This window comes from Mesoplodon bidens (genome assembly GCF_964165515.1).
Source record: "Mesoplodon bidens genome assembly, chromosome: 3".
Taxonomy (NCBI): Eukaryota; Metazoa; Chordata; class Mammalia; order Artiodactyla; family Ziphiidae; genus Mesoplodon; species Mesoplodon bidens.
The window spans coordinates 55,600,818-55,620,955 of record NC_138178.1 but is presented as its reverse complement, the minus strand read 5'-3'; the positions used below and the strand labels follow the sequence as shown (position 1 = coordinate 55,620,955).

Here is a 20,138-nt window from a genome sequence, read left to right as displayed (position 1 = left end):
CATTCCCGCCTCCATTGTCAGCATATATTTAACATCAAATGTGTAGAAAAGCACTGACTACAGGGCCTGGTATATATTAGGTGCTCAGGACATTGGGGTCCCTGTCACTCCTGCCCTGTCTGCAGTCAAGGCAGCCAGGTCTAGAGGAAAGAGTGGGCTGTGGAGTCAGTTGGCCCCTTTCCCACAGTGTGACTCAGGGCAAGTGGACCCCTCCAGCCTCGCTTTGGCCTCTCTCCAGGATGGTTCTCTCTCTAGATGTCATTCCTTCCCTGCAGGGCTGTTATAAGAACAAAAGGAGACAAGGAACAAAAAGCGCCTGGCACAGGCTAGCACCAAGGGGGCAGTTAAAAATCTGAGTCTCCTTCCTCCTACCTCCAGCACTGGGGATGGGTCAGTCTGTCCTAAGCCAAGGGTCAGCCCTGTCTGTTGGGGTGAAGGGGCGTGGACAACAGTAAGGACCACAGTCTTGCCCACATCTGCTCCCCCTTCTCCAGGGACTGCCCACTATGCATGTACCCAGCATGCAAGAACATTTCCAGGGAGTTTAGACTTGAGAGCCTCCTGATAAGATACAGATACCTCTCAAGAGTGTTCAATAAGCCCTTATTAGCCTGTGATGCCTTCTTGGAGCTCAGGAGAGGCTCTCAGGGGAGGGAATGGTTGGAGAAGAGAAAGGGGCTACAGATGGGACAAGGGCATCAACACAGAGGAGAAAAGAAACTTGGTTTTACCATCGAAGTCTCCAGGAGGACCCCAGCTTGGTTTACCAGCTTAGTTTACCAGCTAAGTGAACAAGGCCTGAACTTGATCCCAAATGTCCTTCTTTGGCCACATTCACTGTGTCTCAGGTCTTGCTGAAATGTCTTGGTATCTGTTTGGGAACTATTAGGAGGTGTCTGAGCTCCTCTAGGGAGACCTCTTGAGGGGTCAAATTTATATAGCATATTTGTGCAAATTAGGAAAAAATACCCCTTTCTCAAGACATTCTACTGACATTTGCCCAAAAACTGATGTAATATATACACAAGCTGTAGTGACTGCCATATGAGTGGCATCTCTAGAGTTGTGCAGTGCACAGCCTGCACAACTGTACAGAGCAGCCTCAGGTCACTGACAGCCTACTCATGTTGGACAGACCTAGGGTTTCCAGGCCTAACCTTCAGCCCTTCTCCACCTGTCCTCCAGGGGAGCCAGGCAGAATGAGTCAGCCGCACAGGCCCTGGGCATTACCCCCTTGGCACAGGGAAGCAGGGATGGGGATGGATGTGACAAGTGGCCTCCGTCCGTCTCTCCCTCTCATCTCTCTGGCCCTCTGTTCCTCATGCCTTATGCAGAGTTTCTCTTCCCCAACATGCATCCACTGTCAGTTGCTGCTTTATCAGTGACACACTAATTAGGTCCAGTGAGGTTTGCTCTGCATTGGAGAGGCCTCTGTGGCTGGCATGCAGTCCAAGCTGTTTTCTCTTTGCCTTGTGGACCGCGTGTCACTCTTTCTCCCTGGGAAATCACAAATGAGGCTCCCACTGCCTGAGCCCTTAGAGCTGGGAGTGGCGGTGACCAAGAAGGGTAGGCAGGGGGAATGTAGCAGCCCAGGGCTGACACTCTGCTTGGCAATGAGCAGATGCTTGCCTGACAAGGGGCTCTGTAAACAGTGAAGTACATTCCACATGTGTGCTTCTGGCATTGCAGTGCCATTGGACACCTAAATCAGCTTGCGTTGGTGGCCCTGAAACTCTAGGAATAGCACAGGAGAAGAGGGTAAGAGGAACCACCAGAGGACTGGGGAGGCCACTGCAGAACATCTGGAAGTAGGGGGAGGCCTAGCCTGAGCCCTTTCATGCCACAGCCTCATCTTGTGCCTCACCCCGCTCCGGCCACTAAAGGGTAAACTCCGTGAGAGTAGGGACAAGCTCTGTTCTGCTCACGGAGTGTCCCCTGGCCTAACACAGTGTCAGACACCTACTAGTGCTTCAAAAACATTCCCTGAATGACTGAATTAATTCGACCCATAGGCACTGAGCACTGACTGTGGTCGAGGCACCATGCTAGGGCCAGGGCCATAGAGCTGAGGAAAAGAGACCCAGTCCTTACCCTCATGGAACTTACAATCTAGTGAATGACAGCTGATTTTGTTTTAATTCATCACAATTGTGAAAAGTGTCACAAAGGAGCAGGGAACAGGGAAACCTGCTCTGGAAGTGGAAGGGCAGGGGAAAGTTAAAGAATATGGGAGCTGAAGGGGACCTTAGGTCACACCTAGTCTAGCGTGATGATTAGTGAGGCCAGGGCCTGTCACGGCACCTGGCCTATGGTAGATGCTCAACAGGCGTTTGTGGATTGAATGGGTGAACGAATGAAGCCAGGTCACCGTGAGCCAGTACCTTTGCCTCACTTAAACCCATGTACTGTGACCCCAGGTCCAGGGCCCTTTCTTGCCCAAGCCATCCCTACTCCTCCAGCAAGAAGACATGTACTGTGACCCCAGGTCCAGGGCCCTTTCTTGCCCAAGCCATCCCTACTCCTCCAGCAAGAAGACATGTACTGTGACCCCAGGTCCAGGGCCCTTTCTTGCCCAAGCCATCCCTACTCCTCCAGCAAGAAGACATGGGGGCCAGGCCAACTTCCCTGGTTGTCTGTCCCAGAGTCCTTTCTGCTGAGTTCCCATGGGCCTGCGGAGCCTGCCCACTACCTCAGCCTGGATCTAGAGAACCTAGTCCACTCCGTTTACACTGCCTTCTACCCACAGAACATATTTAAGGGGACCCTGAGACAAACTTGCACAATTGTCTACCCCTTTTGTGTGAGGGAGGGTCAGCCACTTTCCATCCTTCTCCTCTTTCACTCCAAAAAATACTCATTAATCTCCTGCCCATTGCAAGGAAAATGGATGATCAACACAAGGAACCCAGCTGTTGATTAATTTTCCCAAACAGGGCCAAACTACAAAGCAGCATATTGCGGGGGAGAAAATTCAATAAACAGCATTTGAAACAAATTTAATAGAACATATAACTCATTATCCACCGGGGTCTGGGCCTGTGTTGCCACATTGTACAAGAAGGCAGGTGGAGGGCTTCCCTGGTGGCGCAGTGGTTGAGAATCCGCCCGCCGTGGCAGGGGACACGGGTTCGTGCCCCGGTCCGGGAAGATCCCACATGCCGCGGAGCGGCTGGGCCCATGAGCCATGGTCGCTGAGCCTGCGCGTCCGGAGCATGTGCTCCGCAACGGGAGAGGCCACAACAGTGAGAGGCCTGCAGGTGGAAGGTGGAGGGGAGATTTGCATCTCTTTAGTGAGACCAGCTCCAGGGGTTCTGCCATAGCTCTTTCAAATCAAGTTCAAGATGTTAATAGCCTATGCTGCATCTATAATTAGCAGGCCTTTGGATGGGAGGAAGAATTCACATCCATCCTCTATTCACAGAATGAAGACACTGAGCAGGACTGGCAGGCTTCCCTCCACAGAAGCTGGAACCTCGGGGACCTGCCCCTGTGGGAAGTGGAGGGCTCCCTTTCCTGGGCTGGAGGAGGGGGGTGGGCTATGCAAGTGTAATGGGGATAGATAGCAATATAAAAACACCCAGATATCAACTGCCAGGTGCTGAGAAAGGACCAAAGTGTCTGGGCCTGGCTGGTGGCCCTTCCTCAAGGTCAGGGCCGTGTCCTCTGGATGCTCTGTGCTTAGGTGGTGAGTGTGCTGTCGGTGTGAGTGAGCAGGGGCGTCATAGGCTATCCCAGAGTTTCACCACATCTGGGATCTTAGCATCCTGTGCTGAAATGGGAGCCAGGAGATTCGAGTTCCAAACCCATCTCTGCCTAGCATTGGCTGTGTGACCTTGGGCAAGTCACTTTCCCTCTCTTGGCCTCAGTTTCCTCACGTGTAAAACAAGGTAGCCGGACCAAGTGATTCCCAACGTCCTTTCCAGCTCTGGCACAAGGAGCTGTCCCACCACTGATAGGAACGGGTATGTGACCAGTCCCAGGCCGCACATTAACAGAATAGGTGGCCACCCAGATGGTGTGTCTTTTAGATTCCAGGAGGGCTCCCCACCCCAGGCCTGCATTCCCACCACTCCTCACTCCTTCAGGTTAAGACCCCTACTGCATGCAAGAAGATGCTCAAGAGAGTCAGAGCTAAAAGGTCCTTAGACATGATCCAGCCAGTGGTTCCCAGCTAGACACGTGCAGAGGCTGCAGCAGGTTGCCAGGAGTGGTTTTGAACATTTCACAAAGCCTACAGGCAGTCTTCCATTACCTGTGACAAAGCTCACTAAAACACCAAGGTTTTTCTTCTGCTGTTAATTAGAATTAAATGAACTCTATGTGATCTCCCAGGTTAGCGTGAGCTAATCAGAAGCCCTGATTGGCTATAGGTGATGTCATAGGAATTTCTAGGTCATGGTTGGTGGATAGGATGCTGCCACCTGCATCACACGGCATGTGGTCACTGGCCAGATTGCACCTGTTGAGACCCCAGCACACAGTGACAGCCGTGCCTCTCAAACTGAGAGAGCTTTGAAGAGGGAAGATACTAACAAGGGCTCTTGGTGGTGAAAAGTTGGGGAGACGGATTGATTTCAACAGCCACTTATAATTGATAAGGAAACCAAGGCCTGTATGTTACCTAGTATGAACATCAGTCAATCAGAAGAGAAAGCTGTTTTCCAGCAGCAAGGTGTGTAGGAATTCTGGATGGAGATATTGGGGAACAGCTTCAATAAAGGGCCTTAATTGAGGGAGTGAGCAGAGGCGCTAGGCTATCTGAAACACATGAGATGCCAAATACAAACTCCCCAACTTCCCTGGGTTCTCATCCTGTCCTTTTTTCCAGAATCTGAAAAGATCAACAGACGTGGATTCAAGGCTGGTCTGGGCCAGGCACTGGGCTCGGGGGAAGAGGGTAGATAAGCCCCAGTTCTGCCTCATGGGCTCACTCTGACTTTCAGTCTCCTTCTCATGAAGGCAATGAATTTGATCATCTCTGAGATCCTATTCAGCTTGGAGGGTCTTGTCTTCCAGAGTGGATGCACTCGAGGCCAACAGGGTAATTTTCTGGCTGTACTTCTGACCCTCAGCCTGGCCGGGCAGGGTTTGGGCAGGGGGTGGCAGGATGGGGCATGGAACCATAGACCAGGATCTGGCCTGGCTTTCCCTTTGCACAAGAGCCCCCAGGGAGGCCCAGAGTTGGTGTGGGAGCATGGGACTCTTCCTTAGACCAGACAATATTCTGCTTCCTGTGTGTGATGGGAGCCACAGAACCCCGGGCCACCAGGACCCCTCACTCATTTGTCCAAGAGTATTCATAGAATACTTCTATTCTGTGCCAGGTACTGAGCTAGGGATACTGGGGCAACCAAGACAGATAAGGTCCCCGTTCTCATGAAGTTTCTAGTCTAACTGGGGGAGACAGACAGTAAATAAGTGGACAAATAAACACATCTAGATGCAAGCATGAGTGTCCCTGTGTGGCCACTGCCTTGGAGCTGCCCAAGAGCAGAGAGCAGGTCACAGGCTCCTGTGTGTCCCTGGAGCCCACTCCCAGGGCTGGCTCAGAGTTGGCCCCCACTCAGCAAACATTTGGTGAATTGCCTGGCATGAGAGAGAAAGCATATGGAAAGTGCCCAGTCCTTCTGGTTCTGTCCATGGTAGAAGCCAGCATGTACACACAAACATCTCATTTCAATTAAACAACATTTATCGAGAGCCCATTTATGCACCAGCAGGGTCTTAAACCCTGAGAATCTAGACATGAATTAAATCAGATCCCTGGCTCCCTCAGCTGACAGCCCAGGGCGGAGGCAGGCATGTGAGCTAACCCGGAGCCCCACGGTGCTAGGATGGTGGTGGCTGTTGGTGCACCCAGTTCCCACCAGGGCAGGCCAGGTAGGCTGGGGAGGGAACACAGCAGGAGGGAAGGACGAGGACGAGGAAGGAGTCACAAATTTATACCCAAATCCACACAGATGGATAAACAGGTGCCCCCAGACACACACACACACACACACACACACAGACTCACAAGTGTGTATACTGGCTGCCTAAGCAAGTGTAGACATAAATACCCCTGTAAGCTCAGATACCACACAGGCCATTGTGATTAAGGCCCGTTCGTGGTGCACCAAACTGGGGAGATGTGTGGGTGAGAGAATGGCCACATGGGGGGGGGTTGGCACACGGGCACCCTGGGAATTGCCAGACCTTGGCCAGGGGACACCTTGAGGTGGGCGGAGCTGTAAGTCTAAACCTGAGAAGTTAGGCTGATTATTGTCTTGCTGTGCATGTCCATCACCAGAGACAGCCAATCAGCGACACACACAGACCCGCAGATCAGAGGCCAGAAGGTAGGGAATTTGACAAAAAGTTTCACTGTTTGTACTTGTGCTTACTGAGGGGTTTGAACCTGGTCAGGTCAGGACGGCGAGATGGAGGAGCGGGGAGATGTACTAGGCCTTCAGGGCAGAACTGTATCCTTTAGAAGCTGCCTGCTTCCCCATCTGGATTTTTTGCCATCAGGAGCTAACAAATGGAAAGTGTTTAGAACACACAGCTCTTGGCACATGGTAGCCCCTCAGTGAGTGGTCATATTCCATCCCCCCAAACCATGGGAAAAGTCTGGCCTGTTCAGCTGTGACGAGGGGAACCAGGGAGACAGCCTGGCGGAGATGGCAGGAGGGTGAACCTGGGGATGTGAGGCCACGTGCCCCATGTGAACGCCAGCCCTCCTCTCCTGCACAGGGCCCGGCCTTTGTTCATCAAGTGAGAGATGGATTCCTCCTCCAGAGATGCCTTCTGCTGAAACCTTTGAGGGTCTTGTGTATTCTTTTCGTAAGAGATACTATTTCTTTGTAGTAATAATAGCTCTTATAGTGCTTTCTGCCTGCCAGGAACTGTTCTATCTGCTTCATTTATAACTAATTTAATCCTCTTAACAATCCTATGAAGTAGGGGCATTATTATTCCCATATTACAGATGGAGGAACTGAGTCCCCAAGGGGTTTAGTAAATTGTGCAAGGTCATACCGTGAATAAGTAGTGGAAGCAGGATGGCACTAGACTCCATTCTCTAACCACTGGGCTCTGCCACCTTTCCGGAAAGATCTGGTTCTTTCTCCTTCGCCCTCACTGATACACCATGGGGCCCTGGGTAAGTCCCTGCCCCTCTCTGTCTCTACTTCCTTCTCTGGGAAGCTAAAGTCCTGTCACCTGGGGGCTTCCCAGGGCTGTTGTAAGGCCAAGCTGACCGTCCATATCCATGCACAGGCTACACTGGGAGAAAATGGGCCCTGGTGCAGCCTTCTGGAGAGCAGATATCTCGAGGTGGGTTCTCTGCATCTTGCCCCCTAGAGCAGGGCAGGGTGGTCAGTCCTCTCTGAGCCCCACCAGCAGACCCGCAGTTGGACTCACAGGCCCCTTGAGGCCTCCTAGGAGGACCGGGGTTGGAGACACTAATGAGGATGCCAGGAGAGAAAACCCTTCCTCTTAAAGTAAACTCACGCAGAGAAAATCATAAACCGAGCACGCAATTTGCACCCCGGCCAAGGCCCTCAGAGCTTAAACATATTCTTTTGGGCTATTTATAGTCCTGGAGAAGTTAGAATTTTCTGGGTAATGGGAGCACTAACAGATTCCAGCTGGTCAGGGTCTGCCAAGGACTGGCAGGGGAAAGAGTGGGAACCATGGAACCTTCTGGTACAGGACTCTGCACTTCCCAGACCCTCCTCCCTGACCCAGCCTGTGCAGGTGGGACAGGAGACAAGGGCTAGAGAGGAGCCTCTTCACCAAGGGCCATAATAAGGTCTCTCTATGACCTAAATGGAGGTGAGGCCAGTTGCCCGGGCTCCCCTACTTCAAGGCTTTCATTTCACAGACGCTAGAAGAGAGGCTCAGAGAGGGGCAGTAATCTATCCAGTGTCACACAGCTAGTGGGGCCCAGGCAAGCTCTGGTATCCTGGCCCATGCGTCAGCATTCCTGTAGTAAACCTCAGCGCAAGACCTGAGAAGCTGGCTGGAGATGGTCCCTAGCGGGAGACAGTGGGAATTCAACATCCAGTGACCATATAGACAGCCCCAGCGTGGGTTCCTGGGTGGGGAAGGCACGTCCTGGGTACTCTGAGAAGAGAGCCCCAACTTACTTCCCTGGCATTCAAGGCTACCAACACCTCTTTTAAATATCTCCCTCGCCCCTCCCTACACAAACTCCCCCTCCTGCTACGCCTAGAACATTCCCAACTCTCATATTCCTCTGTACTCTTGTCCACACTCTTCCCACCTGGATAGCCTTTACCCCACTTTTTCTGATTAAATGCTCCCACCCCTGAAGGCCTCTCAAGTTCCCATTCCTGGTGGCCCTGTGACTTGTCCTCACTCTGAACTCCTTACTGGAGCTAATAGCCCACCCAAGGAGGCCTGGTATAGTGGATCCTGTAGTGTGTCACCCAGATACACGATTCAGGATGGATGGAGGCGCCCCTTCCTTTTAGCTGCAGGAAACTTAGTGGCTCCCAGCTGAGTCCCTCTGCAGAAATTGCCTTCAGTCAAAGAGCATGGATTCCCCTGAAGTCATGACCCCTTCCCCAGGGCAGTGGATTGGTCCAGGGTATGGAAGCCCTCCCTCCCTTTCCTCTGGCAGGACAATTCTAAGGACCAACCCACTGCAGAGCTTCCTGGCAGATCAGCTGAGGATGTTGTTGCAACTGCACCTCAGTTCAATTTCTCCCTCTGTCCGTCCTGCTTCCCTTACCCCTCGTAGCGGTTATTCTCAAAAGCTCACTAGTTTCCATCTCAGAGAATGCTTTCCAGGAAAGCTGGTTTATGACACCTGGTGACAGAATGGTTAAGCAGACAGCCTTGGTTCAAATAGAGATCAACCATGTTTAGCTCCATGACCTGGGCTGAATTACATAACTTCTCTGACAATTGTTCTATCTATTAAGTGGGAATAATGCTGAGGCATTAGTTCCTATCTGCTGAGGGTTTACGAGGATTAAATGAGATGATGTATGCATAGTACCGGATATTGAGAAAGGACTTAATGTGCACTAGCTATTATAATTTACATTTAACTTCTCTGAGGTTCGGGTAAACAGGGATAGGATATTATTATCTGTGTCAAGGGGTTGCTGGTGAGAATCAAATAAGATTGATTGAGAGGCAGAGGGTTAAATTCCATGTTGCTGTGACCTAATACAGATTCAGGGGTCAAGTTTCCTGAGGGCTTTGCCCATCCTAGAGCTGTGGTCTGGAGGCCTGACCCCTCCCCCAAACAGTGAGGATCACTGTATTGCTTCCTATCACTGCTGTAACAAATTAGCACATTAGTGGCTTCAAACAAAACAAATGTACTATCTTACATCTCTGTGGGTCAGAAGTCTGGTATGGGTCTCACAGGACTAAAGTCAAGGTGTCAGCAGGCTGTGTTCCTTTCTGGGAGTTCTAGGGGTGAATCTGTTTTCTGCTCATTTGGATTGTTGGCAGAATTCAGTTCCTAGGGTTGTGGGACTGAGGTCCCCGTTTTCTTGCTGGCTGTAAAATGAGGCTTCTGGCTTCTAGGGGCCACTGCATTATTTGGCTTGTGGCCCCCTTCCTCCATCTTCAAAGTCAGTGCAGGCAGATGGAGGACTTCTCGAGGCTACCTTTTTTGTCATCTTCTATTCATAAGGACACGTGATTTGGGCCCACCTGGCCAATCCAAGACACTTCCTCTGTCTTAATGTCCTTAGTCACGCCTGCAAAGTCCCTTTTGCCACGTAAGGTAACATATTCACAGCTTCCAGTGATTAGAACATGGTGGGGGGGGAGGCGGGGGTGGGCATTATTCTACCTGCCACAACCACCCAGCATGGGGCAACCTCTGACCCAAAATTCCCCTCCTCCTTTTCTAGGGGGAGGTCTGTGCAGTTCCCTGTGCAGCAGGGACCTACGGCCCCAGCTGCTCATCCGTCTGTAGCTGTAACAGCGGTGGCACCTGCTCCCCAGTAGATGGCTCCTGCACCTGCAAGGAAGGTAATGTGCCTTCTTTCCCAATCCCATCCCCTCAGATGTGCACAGTGCCCAGGTGGGCTGCCGGCTGAGGGGTCTGGGCTGCTCCTGCCCCACCCATCCACATGCAGGGTCGGGGAGCCTATATGTCAGGTTCCAGCCAAGGAGACCCATGCCAGGGCCTTCAACAGCAGGAATGTAATAAAGGGGATTTGTTACCACAGTGTTAGAAGAGCTGAAAGGACTTACAAGGGAACGTGAGCAACCCAGAAAGTAGTAGCTTCTCCCACAGTTGCTACCACTTCTAGGGTGAAAGGGACAAAGGGAGGAAGTGGTGTTCCCAGAGCCTGGGAGTGAGGGCCATCTGGTGGGAGCTGGGATGTGGGCAGAGGGGCTGCAAGATGGTGCTGGAGCACTGAGACACAGCCACCACCAGAGGCCCTGCTCATAGCAGAGAAGGAAGAGGAGATACCTGGCATCTCTCCTGCTCCCGCCCTCCCATCACCGGCCAGGTCTCCCACTGGCAAGCCCATCTGGGAGCAGCTGCAGGGGTCAGCCCCCTGGGATACAGAACAGAGCAGGGGAAGGGCAGAAATGGATCTGAGGGCAGACAAGCCAGTAACCAGACTCAGAATGGGAAATCAGCCTATCACCAAAACACAGGGCCCTGAGATAAGTTTCCTGAGTATACCCTCGGCACAGATAGCCCTCTCCACTTCCACTGGTTCCCTGTCCAGGTGGGATCACCCACCTATGTCAAAAACAGTGAGAACCGGGAGGCAGGAGACCCAGGTTCTAGCCCCCGCTCTCTCAACAGCCTTGCTGTGTTTCTGAGTGGACTCCGAATGTGGAATGTGTGTTCTAACCTAGCAATCAGAGAAGGGGTGGTTTGGGTGTGATGCCTTGTACAGAGATGGGGGGAGTGGGCAGAAAGCCGTGCTGGGCCTAGATGGAGAGGTGACAGCCTCGTTCCCTCCCCTCAGGGTGGCAGGGCCTCGACTGCACCCTGCCGTGTCCCAGTGGGACGTGGGGCCTGAACTGCAACGAGAGCTGCACCTGTGCCAATGGGGCGGCCTGCAGCCCCACCGATGGTTCCTGCTTCTGCACCCCTGGCTGGCTGGGGGACAACTGCGAACTGCCCTGCCCGGTGAGTGTGGGGCGGGGAAGGACGGGGTGGGCCCATCAGCCCCCCATGCCCTTTCCCCGTAGTTTTTTTGTCCACAGAGGTGCACAGAGAAGAGCACTGGACCAGGTGGTGGGACACTTGGATTCAGGTCTCCGCCTTAGCTCTAACCTCTCTGTCCTACTTCCGGCCTCAGCCCTCTCATCTATAAAATGACAGATACTTAGCAGATATGGTGATGTGGCCTCGCTTTCCCCTGGGTGCTCTTGGGAAACTTTACTGACTCTGGCACATTTACCTGAGCCCAGATGCAACTTCAGAATCCTTCTTGACACAGTGCTACAGGACAGCTCTTACTAATCCATCAGAGTTGCCATTCCTTGATAATAATGTCTAAGCTTCTTTCTGGTTCCAACAGTCTATAATTTTTGTGATCAAGGTTGGGAGGACTAAACCAAGCATTATCCAGTAATAACCCACCTAGACTTAATTCCTGGATCTTAGTCTAAGATACAAGTTAAGTTAAACCAACTGATAGGATATTGTTGAATGAGTCCTACAGTCCTGGGTTCCAATCCTGCCTTTGCCTCATCCTAGCTGTGTTACCTGGAGCATGTTACTTCACCTCATCTTTAAATTTTGAATATAATGGAACCATCTCATAGAGTTGTTGTGAAGATTAAGAGAAATGAATTATATGAGACTCTTGATACCTGATGAGCACAAACAGAGATTTGTTACCTATTGGCGGTCAACATTTGTTGACCGCCGCCTTCTTACCCACAAAGAAAAAATCATAGTCATTCCTCACATGTGATCAATGTTTTAAAATTTGCAAGGTGCATTTTCATTTACAATTTTAATTAATGATCATTACAGCTCTCTGAGCTTGACCGTTGAGAGGTAGGGCAGGACCAACACCTCACCTCCCTCCTTCCAAACTGCATATTCTTCGTAATGCAGCCAAAGAATTATTTGGAGTAACTTCGCTAGATCCCCAGTTATAAAAAGTGCCTCCACAGAGCTCCAGCCCCAGTTTCTCTTCATCCTTGTTGGGCAGTGGCTCAGTTTTGTCATCAACATCCAGAAGAAGTGTGAGAACCTCTGAGGGTCTAGGTCTCGTCATTTCTCTCTCCCCCTTCTCTCCACAGGATGGCACATTTGGGCTGAACTGCAGTGAGCGTTGTGACTGCAGCCACGCCGATGGCTGCGATCCCGTCACAGGCCACTGCTGCTGCCTGGCCGGATGGACAGGTAACCCCCTCTGCCATGCCACCATCCTGGTCCTGTGAAACTGAGCTCTTGGTATTCTCCTGCTTCTCTTGACTGTTCCTTCTTTTTTTCCTTCACTTTTTCTTCTTCTGGCTCCCTACCTATGCACCTTATCTTTATATCCTCTGGGCTTCAGTTCTCCATTTCATTCCCTTTGAGTAAACAAATATTAATTGAACACCTAGTATGTGCAGGCTCTGTTCTAAGGGCTAGGGGCAGACCAGTTTAAAAAAATTCAGCCAGAGGTTTGGGTGCTCAATCTGTGTTTGCAGAGGATATGGTGGAGAGGAGGACAAGGAACTTTCTCCTTAGCCCAGGCTCAGACTCCTGGCCCCTACATGTGTCCTGGCAGCTCACCTCCTAAATAGATGGCAAACCCATCCGTTTCTCACCAGCCACTGCCACCACCCTCGTCCACTGAGCACTATCTCTCAGCAGGCACTGCCTCAGCCTCCCTTTTTTCTGTGGGCCTCCCCTCTTGCACAGCTCCATCCACTCTGCACATGGTGGCCAGATCCGTTCACATCAGTCCCTGCTCAGGATGCCTCCATGGCTTCCCATGACACTGATCCAAAATCCTTACAGTGACCTGGGGTCCACATGGCCCTGTAAGGCCCGGCCCAACTCCTCCACCTCTTTTGTGCCCTCCCATCACTCACTTCACTCCACCACCTGGGCCAACCACCCTCCCTGACTCCAGGCCTCAAATGTGCATTCCGTCTGCCTAGATCACTCTTTCCCCTTCTCTTCACCTAATAACACCTCCTCATCCATCATATCTCGACGTAAAGATGACTTCCTCTGGGAAGGCTCTCTCCCCCTGACGCTACCGCCTCCCCAGCCTGGCCAAGACTATGAAAGGGCCCCTTTAATTAATTCTCACAGCAGTTTGCTGTACTTACCTCAATTGTCACTGAACTCTGATTTGAGTAACGATTTGTTTATTATCTGCCTCCCACCTTGACCATCAGTTCTGTGGAGGCAGGGACCACATCTGCCTTGTTCACCACTGTATCCACTGCCTGCCACACACTGAGAAATGGTTGAGAACACAGAGCTGGCACCAGACCTCCTTGGGCAAGTCCTTTACCCTCTCAGGGCCTGAATCCTCCATCCATAAAATGCAGATAATTATAATCCTTATAACTACAAGATCATTTTGAAGTTTAAAGGAGTTAATACCTGTAAGCGCTAACAGTGCCTGGCACATAATAGGTGCTCAGTAAGTGTAAGCCACAAATACAGTGTTAATGTTACGTGAATGAACCCACTGGCCATTCCCAAAGTGGTGGACAGCAAGGAGAAAGAAAGGCATTGCTGGCAGTGTAGGTCCTCAGATAAATAATTCACACCAGGATTCTGAGCAACCTCTGTTCTCTGCAGCCAGAAAGTTTCTGAGCAGCTGAGGGCTGGGGACATTTCTTCCTCTATAGCATCTCCGACCTGACTCCCTTGCCCTGCCGCTTACTACAGAGCTAGGCTCCACCCTGGTTACTGGCACCCTAGACTCTTAGCTGGAGCCACATGGAAATACATTTTATTTTTTCATTGCCTTAATTTCAAGTGAACCAATAAGATTTCAATGACATCTGGTGCTTAAAAATTCTATCTTTGATGGACAACCTTTCAAAAAGGTCTCTGCTGTTCTAAAACTGATTTGCCCAAACGTGGTCCTGAAGTCATTTCAAAGGAGCAATTGATGTCCTGAGATTTGTTAAGCAGAAGGAAACCAAGGAAAGACAGTGAGGGTGCAGGGTAAAGGCCCCAGCCTCCTGCTCAGCAAGCCCTCCCCACCCACTGCTGACTACCGAGCCCCTGGCATGTTGCTTGTGCCTAGGCTCAACACTTGTTTTTCTCTGCTCTAAGCATGTACATGTCTTCTCCCCTTGGCCCCCTTAGCCACACACTTCTTGACTGGCATGATATCTAATTCACCTTGCCCTGCACATAGTAGGTGCTTACTCAGTGTTTATTGAAATAAATTGAAAGAAGCTGGCCTATAACCATATATGGCCTTTCCCCTTGAAGTGAAGGAGACCTTGACGATGTTCCGCTCCAACCTCCTATGCTACAGATGAGGAAAGGGAGCTGCCCAAGGTCTCAGGACATTAGTGCCAACAGGATGGGAGACACTGGATTGCATTGTAAAGGGGAACCATTTATTCATTCAGCTAGCATTTATTGACTCGAGCCATCACCGAGTCTTCATTTGGCAGCTACCATGTGCCCGGCACTGTGCTAGGCCAAGCAGTAAATGGCAAAATTCAACAGCAATAGCCCCTGGACACCTACTGTGTGCCAGACACTATCCTGGGTACTAGAGATGCAAAAATGACCAAGATCATTTCCCTGCCCATTAGGAGCACCTGGATAAAGAGAGTCAGAAGTGTCAAGAAGCCATAGTCCCTGTCTTCACAGGACACATATATATGAAATATTCAAATGATAGGTAGGGACAAAGTTGTATGCCACTATCAAATAGATGCTTGAATCCCTAGGCAGACATTCAGGAAGACTTCCTGGAGAAGGAAGACCCAAAAACCCAAAACAGTCCCTGAAGGATGTGGGCTGCTGAATTGCTGCTAGCCTTGTGACATGAACTAGAGGTCACAATGTATAGATTCTTAGCCTAGTTTTACCCACCAATGTAGATGTGTAGGGGGCCCTGAAAGATAAAGCAGGGAGATTCCCTAAGGGTAAGAATGGGAGAGACCCCTAAGGGGGATTATTATCCCCATTCAACAATAGGGAAAACAGGGTCTAGAGAAGGCAACTAACTGATGATGCCACTCCTCTTCAGAAGCTGTAGTTGGAGAGCCTCCCTTTAGGCCAAGGTCAAGCCCTTTGACCGCACCGGTGCAACTGGCTTTTCCACGCGAGGGGAAACCCTGGACCCTTCTCTCCACTTAGATGCCAATGTCTTAAGTTCCAGGGAGCTCTTAGGACATATAACAACCTCAAACAGGAGCCCCACACCCACAGAACCAGGCCTAGACTAGAATAATTGGCAGATCCTAGAACCCAGTGGGCCCTTGCAGCCATCTGCAATCTGAGCATAATCACCTTACACCTGTGGTTCTTAATCTCCAAAAAAGAGGACACCTTTCTGACATGAAAACATTTGGAGGATCCCACACATGAGAGTAGCTGTACTTTTAACATCCACTGATTTGGGGGAAAACATGATAGCAGCAAGCTGCCATGAATTCAGGGGTGCTTTTGCATGCATTGTGTTTTATTGATCACAGTAATATCTGCATACAGTTTTAGGGAAAAGCCTACAACTATGGGAAAGAGCCTTGGGCAGCCTAACCAAGCGTGCTTACTGCACAGGAGGGGTTGGAGGCCCCCCGTCAGACAGTGGAGCTCCTCCGTAGTCCAGGGCGCCTCGCAAGAGCAGCAGGGTCCCTCAGCCTGCAGTCTTAACAGGTTGTTTTCAACAACCACAGGCCAAAGAATTCCTTGGGGCAGATCATGGCTTTTGGTTTTTTGTTTTTTACATCTTTATTGGAGTATAATTGCTTTACAATGGTGTGTTAGTTTCTGCTTTATAACAAAGTGGATCAATTATACATATACATATATCCCCATATCTCTTCCCTCTTGCATCTCCCTCCCTCCCACCCCTCTAGGCGGTCACAAAGGACCGAGCTGATCTCCCTATGCTATGCAGCTGCTTCCCACTAGCTATCTATTTTACGTTTGTAGTGTATATATGTCCATGCCACTCTCTCACTTTGTCCCAGCTTACCCTTCCCCCTCCCCATATCCTCAAGTCCATTCTCTAGTAGGTCTGTGTCTTTATTCCTGTCTTACCCCTAGGTTCTTCATGACATTTTTTTTTCTTAAATTCCATATATATGTGTTAGCATACGGTATTTGTCTTTCTCTTTCTGACTTACTTCACTCTGTATGACAGACTCTAGGTCTATCCACCTCATTACAAATAGCTCAATTTCGTTTCTTTTTATGGCTGAGTAATATTCCATTGTATATATGTGCCACATCTTCTTTATCCATTCATCTGTTGATGGACACTTAGGTTGCTTCCATATCCAGGCTACTCTGTGGTTTCCCCCGCCCCAGGCTCCCCTTCGGTCCGTCCGTGTCGCTTATCTGGGCTTCACCTCTTGTGCACCTGAAACTCCACTGGGAGAGACCTCCATTGAGGAGGAAATGTGACCACCAGATTCTCACTGGGGAAAGACTGTATTCCCAGGAAGAAGCTCCCCGCACCCCATTCCCTCCATTCAAAGGCCTGTTTCCTGCAGAGTGGCATCTGAAGCCTCCACCCTGCTGCAGAATTGACCTGTCACAGGGAGGGAGGCCCAGGGAGGGAGCATGGGCTAGACTGAGGTGCTGGAGGAGAGTAAAGCCTGTTGCATCCCCTCCCCCTCCACTCTCTCCCTCTGTTCTGCCCCCTCACCTTTCCCCACCCACCCAGGTAAGCTTGTGTAATTCCAGCCTGCCTCTAAACTGGTCCCACCGCTCTCCTGCTGCCGCTAGGGCCGGCTCTGTTCACTGAGCCTGAATGTCTTCCTCCCTTTCTTTTTCTTCCTCACGATCCCTTTCCTTATAACAAGGCAGACGTGCTTTTTAAACTAATTCTGCTCCTCTCTGAGCCTCTGATATTCACCTTCCAAAGCCAAATTGGTCTCCTGGGTCCCCACGGTCCATTCACCTTACGCGTGGCAGACTAGAAGCCTTTCTGCCTGGGAGGAAACCCCACGCCAGAGCTGGGCATCCAGGCTCAGGCCTTTTAAAATTCTTCTCAGCCTTCAGGCTGTAATCACCCCAACACATATTTCCTTTCTCTCAGCTCAAAAAGACCATGTAGGCCTTGCTCCTCTTTCTTTTTGACAGATTCCATCCCTTCCCGCATAGGCCACTGTATGTCAAACTGAAGGTCATTAAATCAACTTTTGGGGTCACAACTAGCTTTTTTTTCTTAAGGACATAGAGTACATCATAGTGCAGAGAAAACATCAGATTGCATCACAGTGACCGTAAATGTCATTTGCAAAATGTTGGTTTCTATTATACATGTGTGTGCACATTTGATATAAAATACATATTGCACTGAGGACTGTGGTCAAAAGAATCTGAAAAGACCCCACCCGCTCTCTAAGTCACTGCCCAGGGGCTAGTTGGCTAGGGCCCAGCAAGGATCGGTGGCTCCTGGGCTAACGTGGGTGGGCATGTAACTCACTCGCAGCTCATGTAGCCCCTATAATGGCACTCACTTGCTGCACTAACCTTGGATTCCAGCTAAGATGTCAAAGACAAAGGAAGCCCTTCATGATCTGATCCCTTCTGATTCCCACAATCTCATCTCTTGCCGTATCCCATCTTGTACTTTATGGTTCAACCACACTATGCTGTTTTATCTTTCAAGGCATGATTCTCTCTCCTGCCTCCTGCTCTTTGCACATAGGGTTTCCTTTTTCTGGTCAATTCCTCCTGGGTCTTTAGGACTCAGTTCAGGCATCGCCTCTTCCTGGAAGCCCTCCCTGACCAGCCAAGCTTCTCTGTTTTTCGCCTCCATATTCCCAGATGTACTGTGTTTGCCTCCACCTCTTCTTACTGCATAGTACCCCCCCACACCATTCTTCCTTTCACCCTCGCCCCTTACCACTGACCTGAGTCTGCCTCTGGCCCACAGGCATCCACTGTGACAGCACGTGTCCGCCCGGTCGCTGGGGCCCCAACTGCTCCGTGTCCTGCAGCTGCGAGAATGGTGGTTCCTGCTCCCCAGAGGATGGGAGCTGCGAGTGTGCCCCGGGCTTCCGAGGACCCTTATGTCAGAGAAGTAAGGCTGAGACCCTGCCCCTCAGACCTCGGACAGCTCATCCTCCCCAGCCTTCCCAGCTGGAACTAGGACTGGCCTGAGGGAGGCTGGGCTTACACAGTCAGTCCCCATCAAATCCCTCCCTCTAATCCCCTTTCTCCTGGCCCTGACTTTTCTGTCCCCAAGTTCAGGGCCTAGCCTGGCTCCCCAGTAGAAACAGGACCAGACCACAACTCCTCTCTGTAGAAAGGGACGGGCCCTCCCAGGTGTGGGGCAGACGCGACTCTCCCCATGCTTCTGAGAAGCCTCTCTTCATCTCTGTGTGGGACTGGACAAGTAGCCAGGCTGGCTGGGGCCCCTTGGGCTGCTGACCACCATCTCCCCTTCACCCCCAGTCTGCGCCCCTGGCTTCTATGGCCACAGCTGCGCCCAGCCGTGCCCCCTCTGCGTGCACAGCAGCGGGCCCTGCCATCACGCCAGCGGCATCTGTGAGTGCCTCCCCGGATTCTCCGGAACCCTCTGCAACCAAGGTACTGTTTCCAGGGGGAAGGTGTGTGGACCAGCGAGACGAGGAGTCCCAGGAGGGAAGTAGCAGGGAAGGAAGGTTCAGGATTCTCATCATACTCTGTGGAGGCAGCTCCTTGGCTCTTCAGCGCTTAGACCTACCTTAATAAGAATTGGACACACCACGGGGCATGAGACAAAGCCATTATGCAGTTGAAGGAACAGGCTCAGAGAGGTTAAATGACTTCTCCATGGTCTCACAGCTAGAAGCAGCAGAGCTGAGAAACAAATTCTGACTCCAAAGCCCAGTCTAAATGGATAAAAAATGAAACAAGTGTAGATGAGGTCCACATATGAAGTGACCCCAAATGGCTTGTGCTGAGCGCCAAGTGGGAAAGGCAGAGAATACTGTGGGAGCTCAGAGGAGACAGTTCTGGCTTTGCTGGAGATGGCAACTTCCCAGCCCTTCTCCCCTCACACTCAGGCCAACACTAACCCCTCACCACACGCTTTCCTGTCTCAGCTGCAGAATCCACAGCACCAACTCCAGCCAACTCTTCCACTCAACGGGAGTTGAAAAGGGAGATAAAGCTTATTGAATTGGTTGCTGCTAAACTGGCTCTCTGGGGGGGAAAAGCCCTAATCTGTATCATTTGCAAATTTCCATGCTGTAGATATTCCCACCATGGCTGATTCTAAGGTACCAATGGTTTAACACTGGTCTTGAAATTCCCGAATATTTAATAGCCAGTGTGAAGGTAGAAGCTGGCTCCGTTGCACACCATTGCTTATTGCTGTCCCTGGCTTAGTTAGGCCAAGGCAGGGTGGATTTGGGGGACGGCTCTGTGCCGTGTAGGACTTCAGCAGGGCCTTAGCCTAAAAGGCAGAGATGGAAGAAAGGCATTGTGGGTAGAGGAACCAACCTGGGCAAAGCACAGAGGCGTGCATATGCGACTCTCCAGCCACAGGGAATGGCAGGAGGATGCAGGGGCTGTGGATGGCAAAGGGGGCTGAGAAGGTAGTCTGGGGACTCCTGGAAAGTTTTGAAGACAAGGTTGCAGAATTTGTACTTTAACCTGTAGGGAGCGAAAGGATCTTAGTCTAAGGTAAAGGTAGAGCTAAAAGCAACTTCAAGGTCATCTGTGAGAGTCTCATCTGGCCTCTGCTTAAATACTTCCTTTGAGAGCTCACTGCCTCCCAGGGGACTGGATTCTTTTGATGAATGATGACCACTGAGCTGGGCTATTTTTCTAAGTGTGTGGGCCATTAATATGTATGAGTGGAAAGTTAACTCCGTGATGCTTTGAGGTCATGAGAAGTTTGGACCCAAGGGAAACATCTGTGACAGTTTCATTTGCTTGCAGTCCTCCTAGGACAGTTTAATCATAACCTGACATGTTGAGGTTTACTTATTAAACATCAGAGACCCAGCCGTCAATACAGATAGGCCGGGTCTAAATTAGGACCTAAGCAGCC

The 20,138-nt window shown here is 50.8% G+C and overlaps 1 protein-coding gene across 3 annotated transcripts in view; it reads left to right on the top strand.

Annotated features, from left to right (window-relative positions):
• MEGF11 (multiple EGF like domains 11) overlaps positions 1-20,138 on the top strand; it is a 237,413-nt gene that overhangs the window by 194,231 nt on the left and 23,044 nt on the right. For all 3 annotated transcript variants that reach the window (XM_081227620.1, XM_081227619.1, XM_081227618.1), the window contains exons 10-14: positions 9,879-9,999; positions 10,959-11,122; positions 12,250-12,352; positions 18,033-18,179; positions 18,554-18,688. In XM_081227620.1, coding sequence (XP_081083746.1) covers positions 9,879-9,999; positions 10,959-11,122; positions 12,250-12,352; positions 18,033-18,179; positions 18,554-18,688 — 670 coding nt within the window. The remainder of the gene's footprint in view (positions 1-9,878; positions 10,000-10,958; positions 11,123-12,249; positions 12,353-18,032; positions 18,180-18,553; positions 18,689-20,138) is intronic.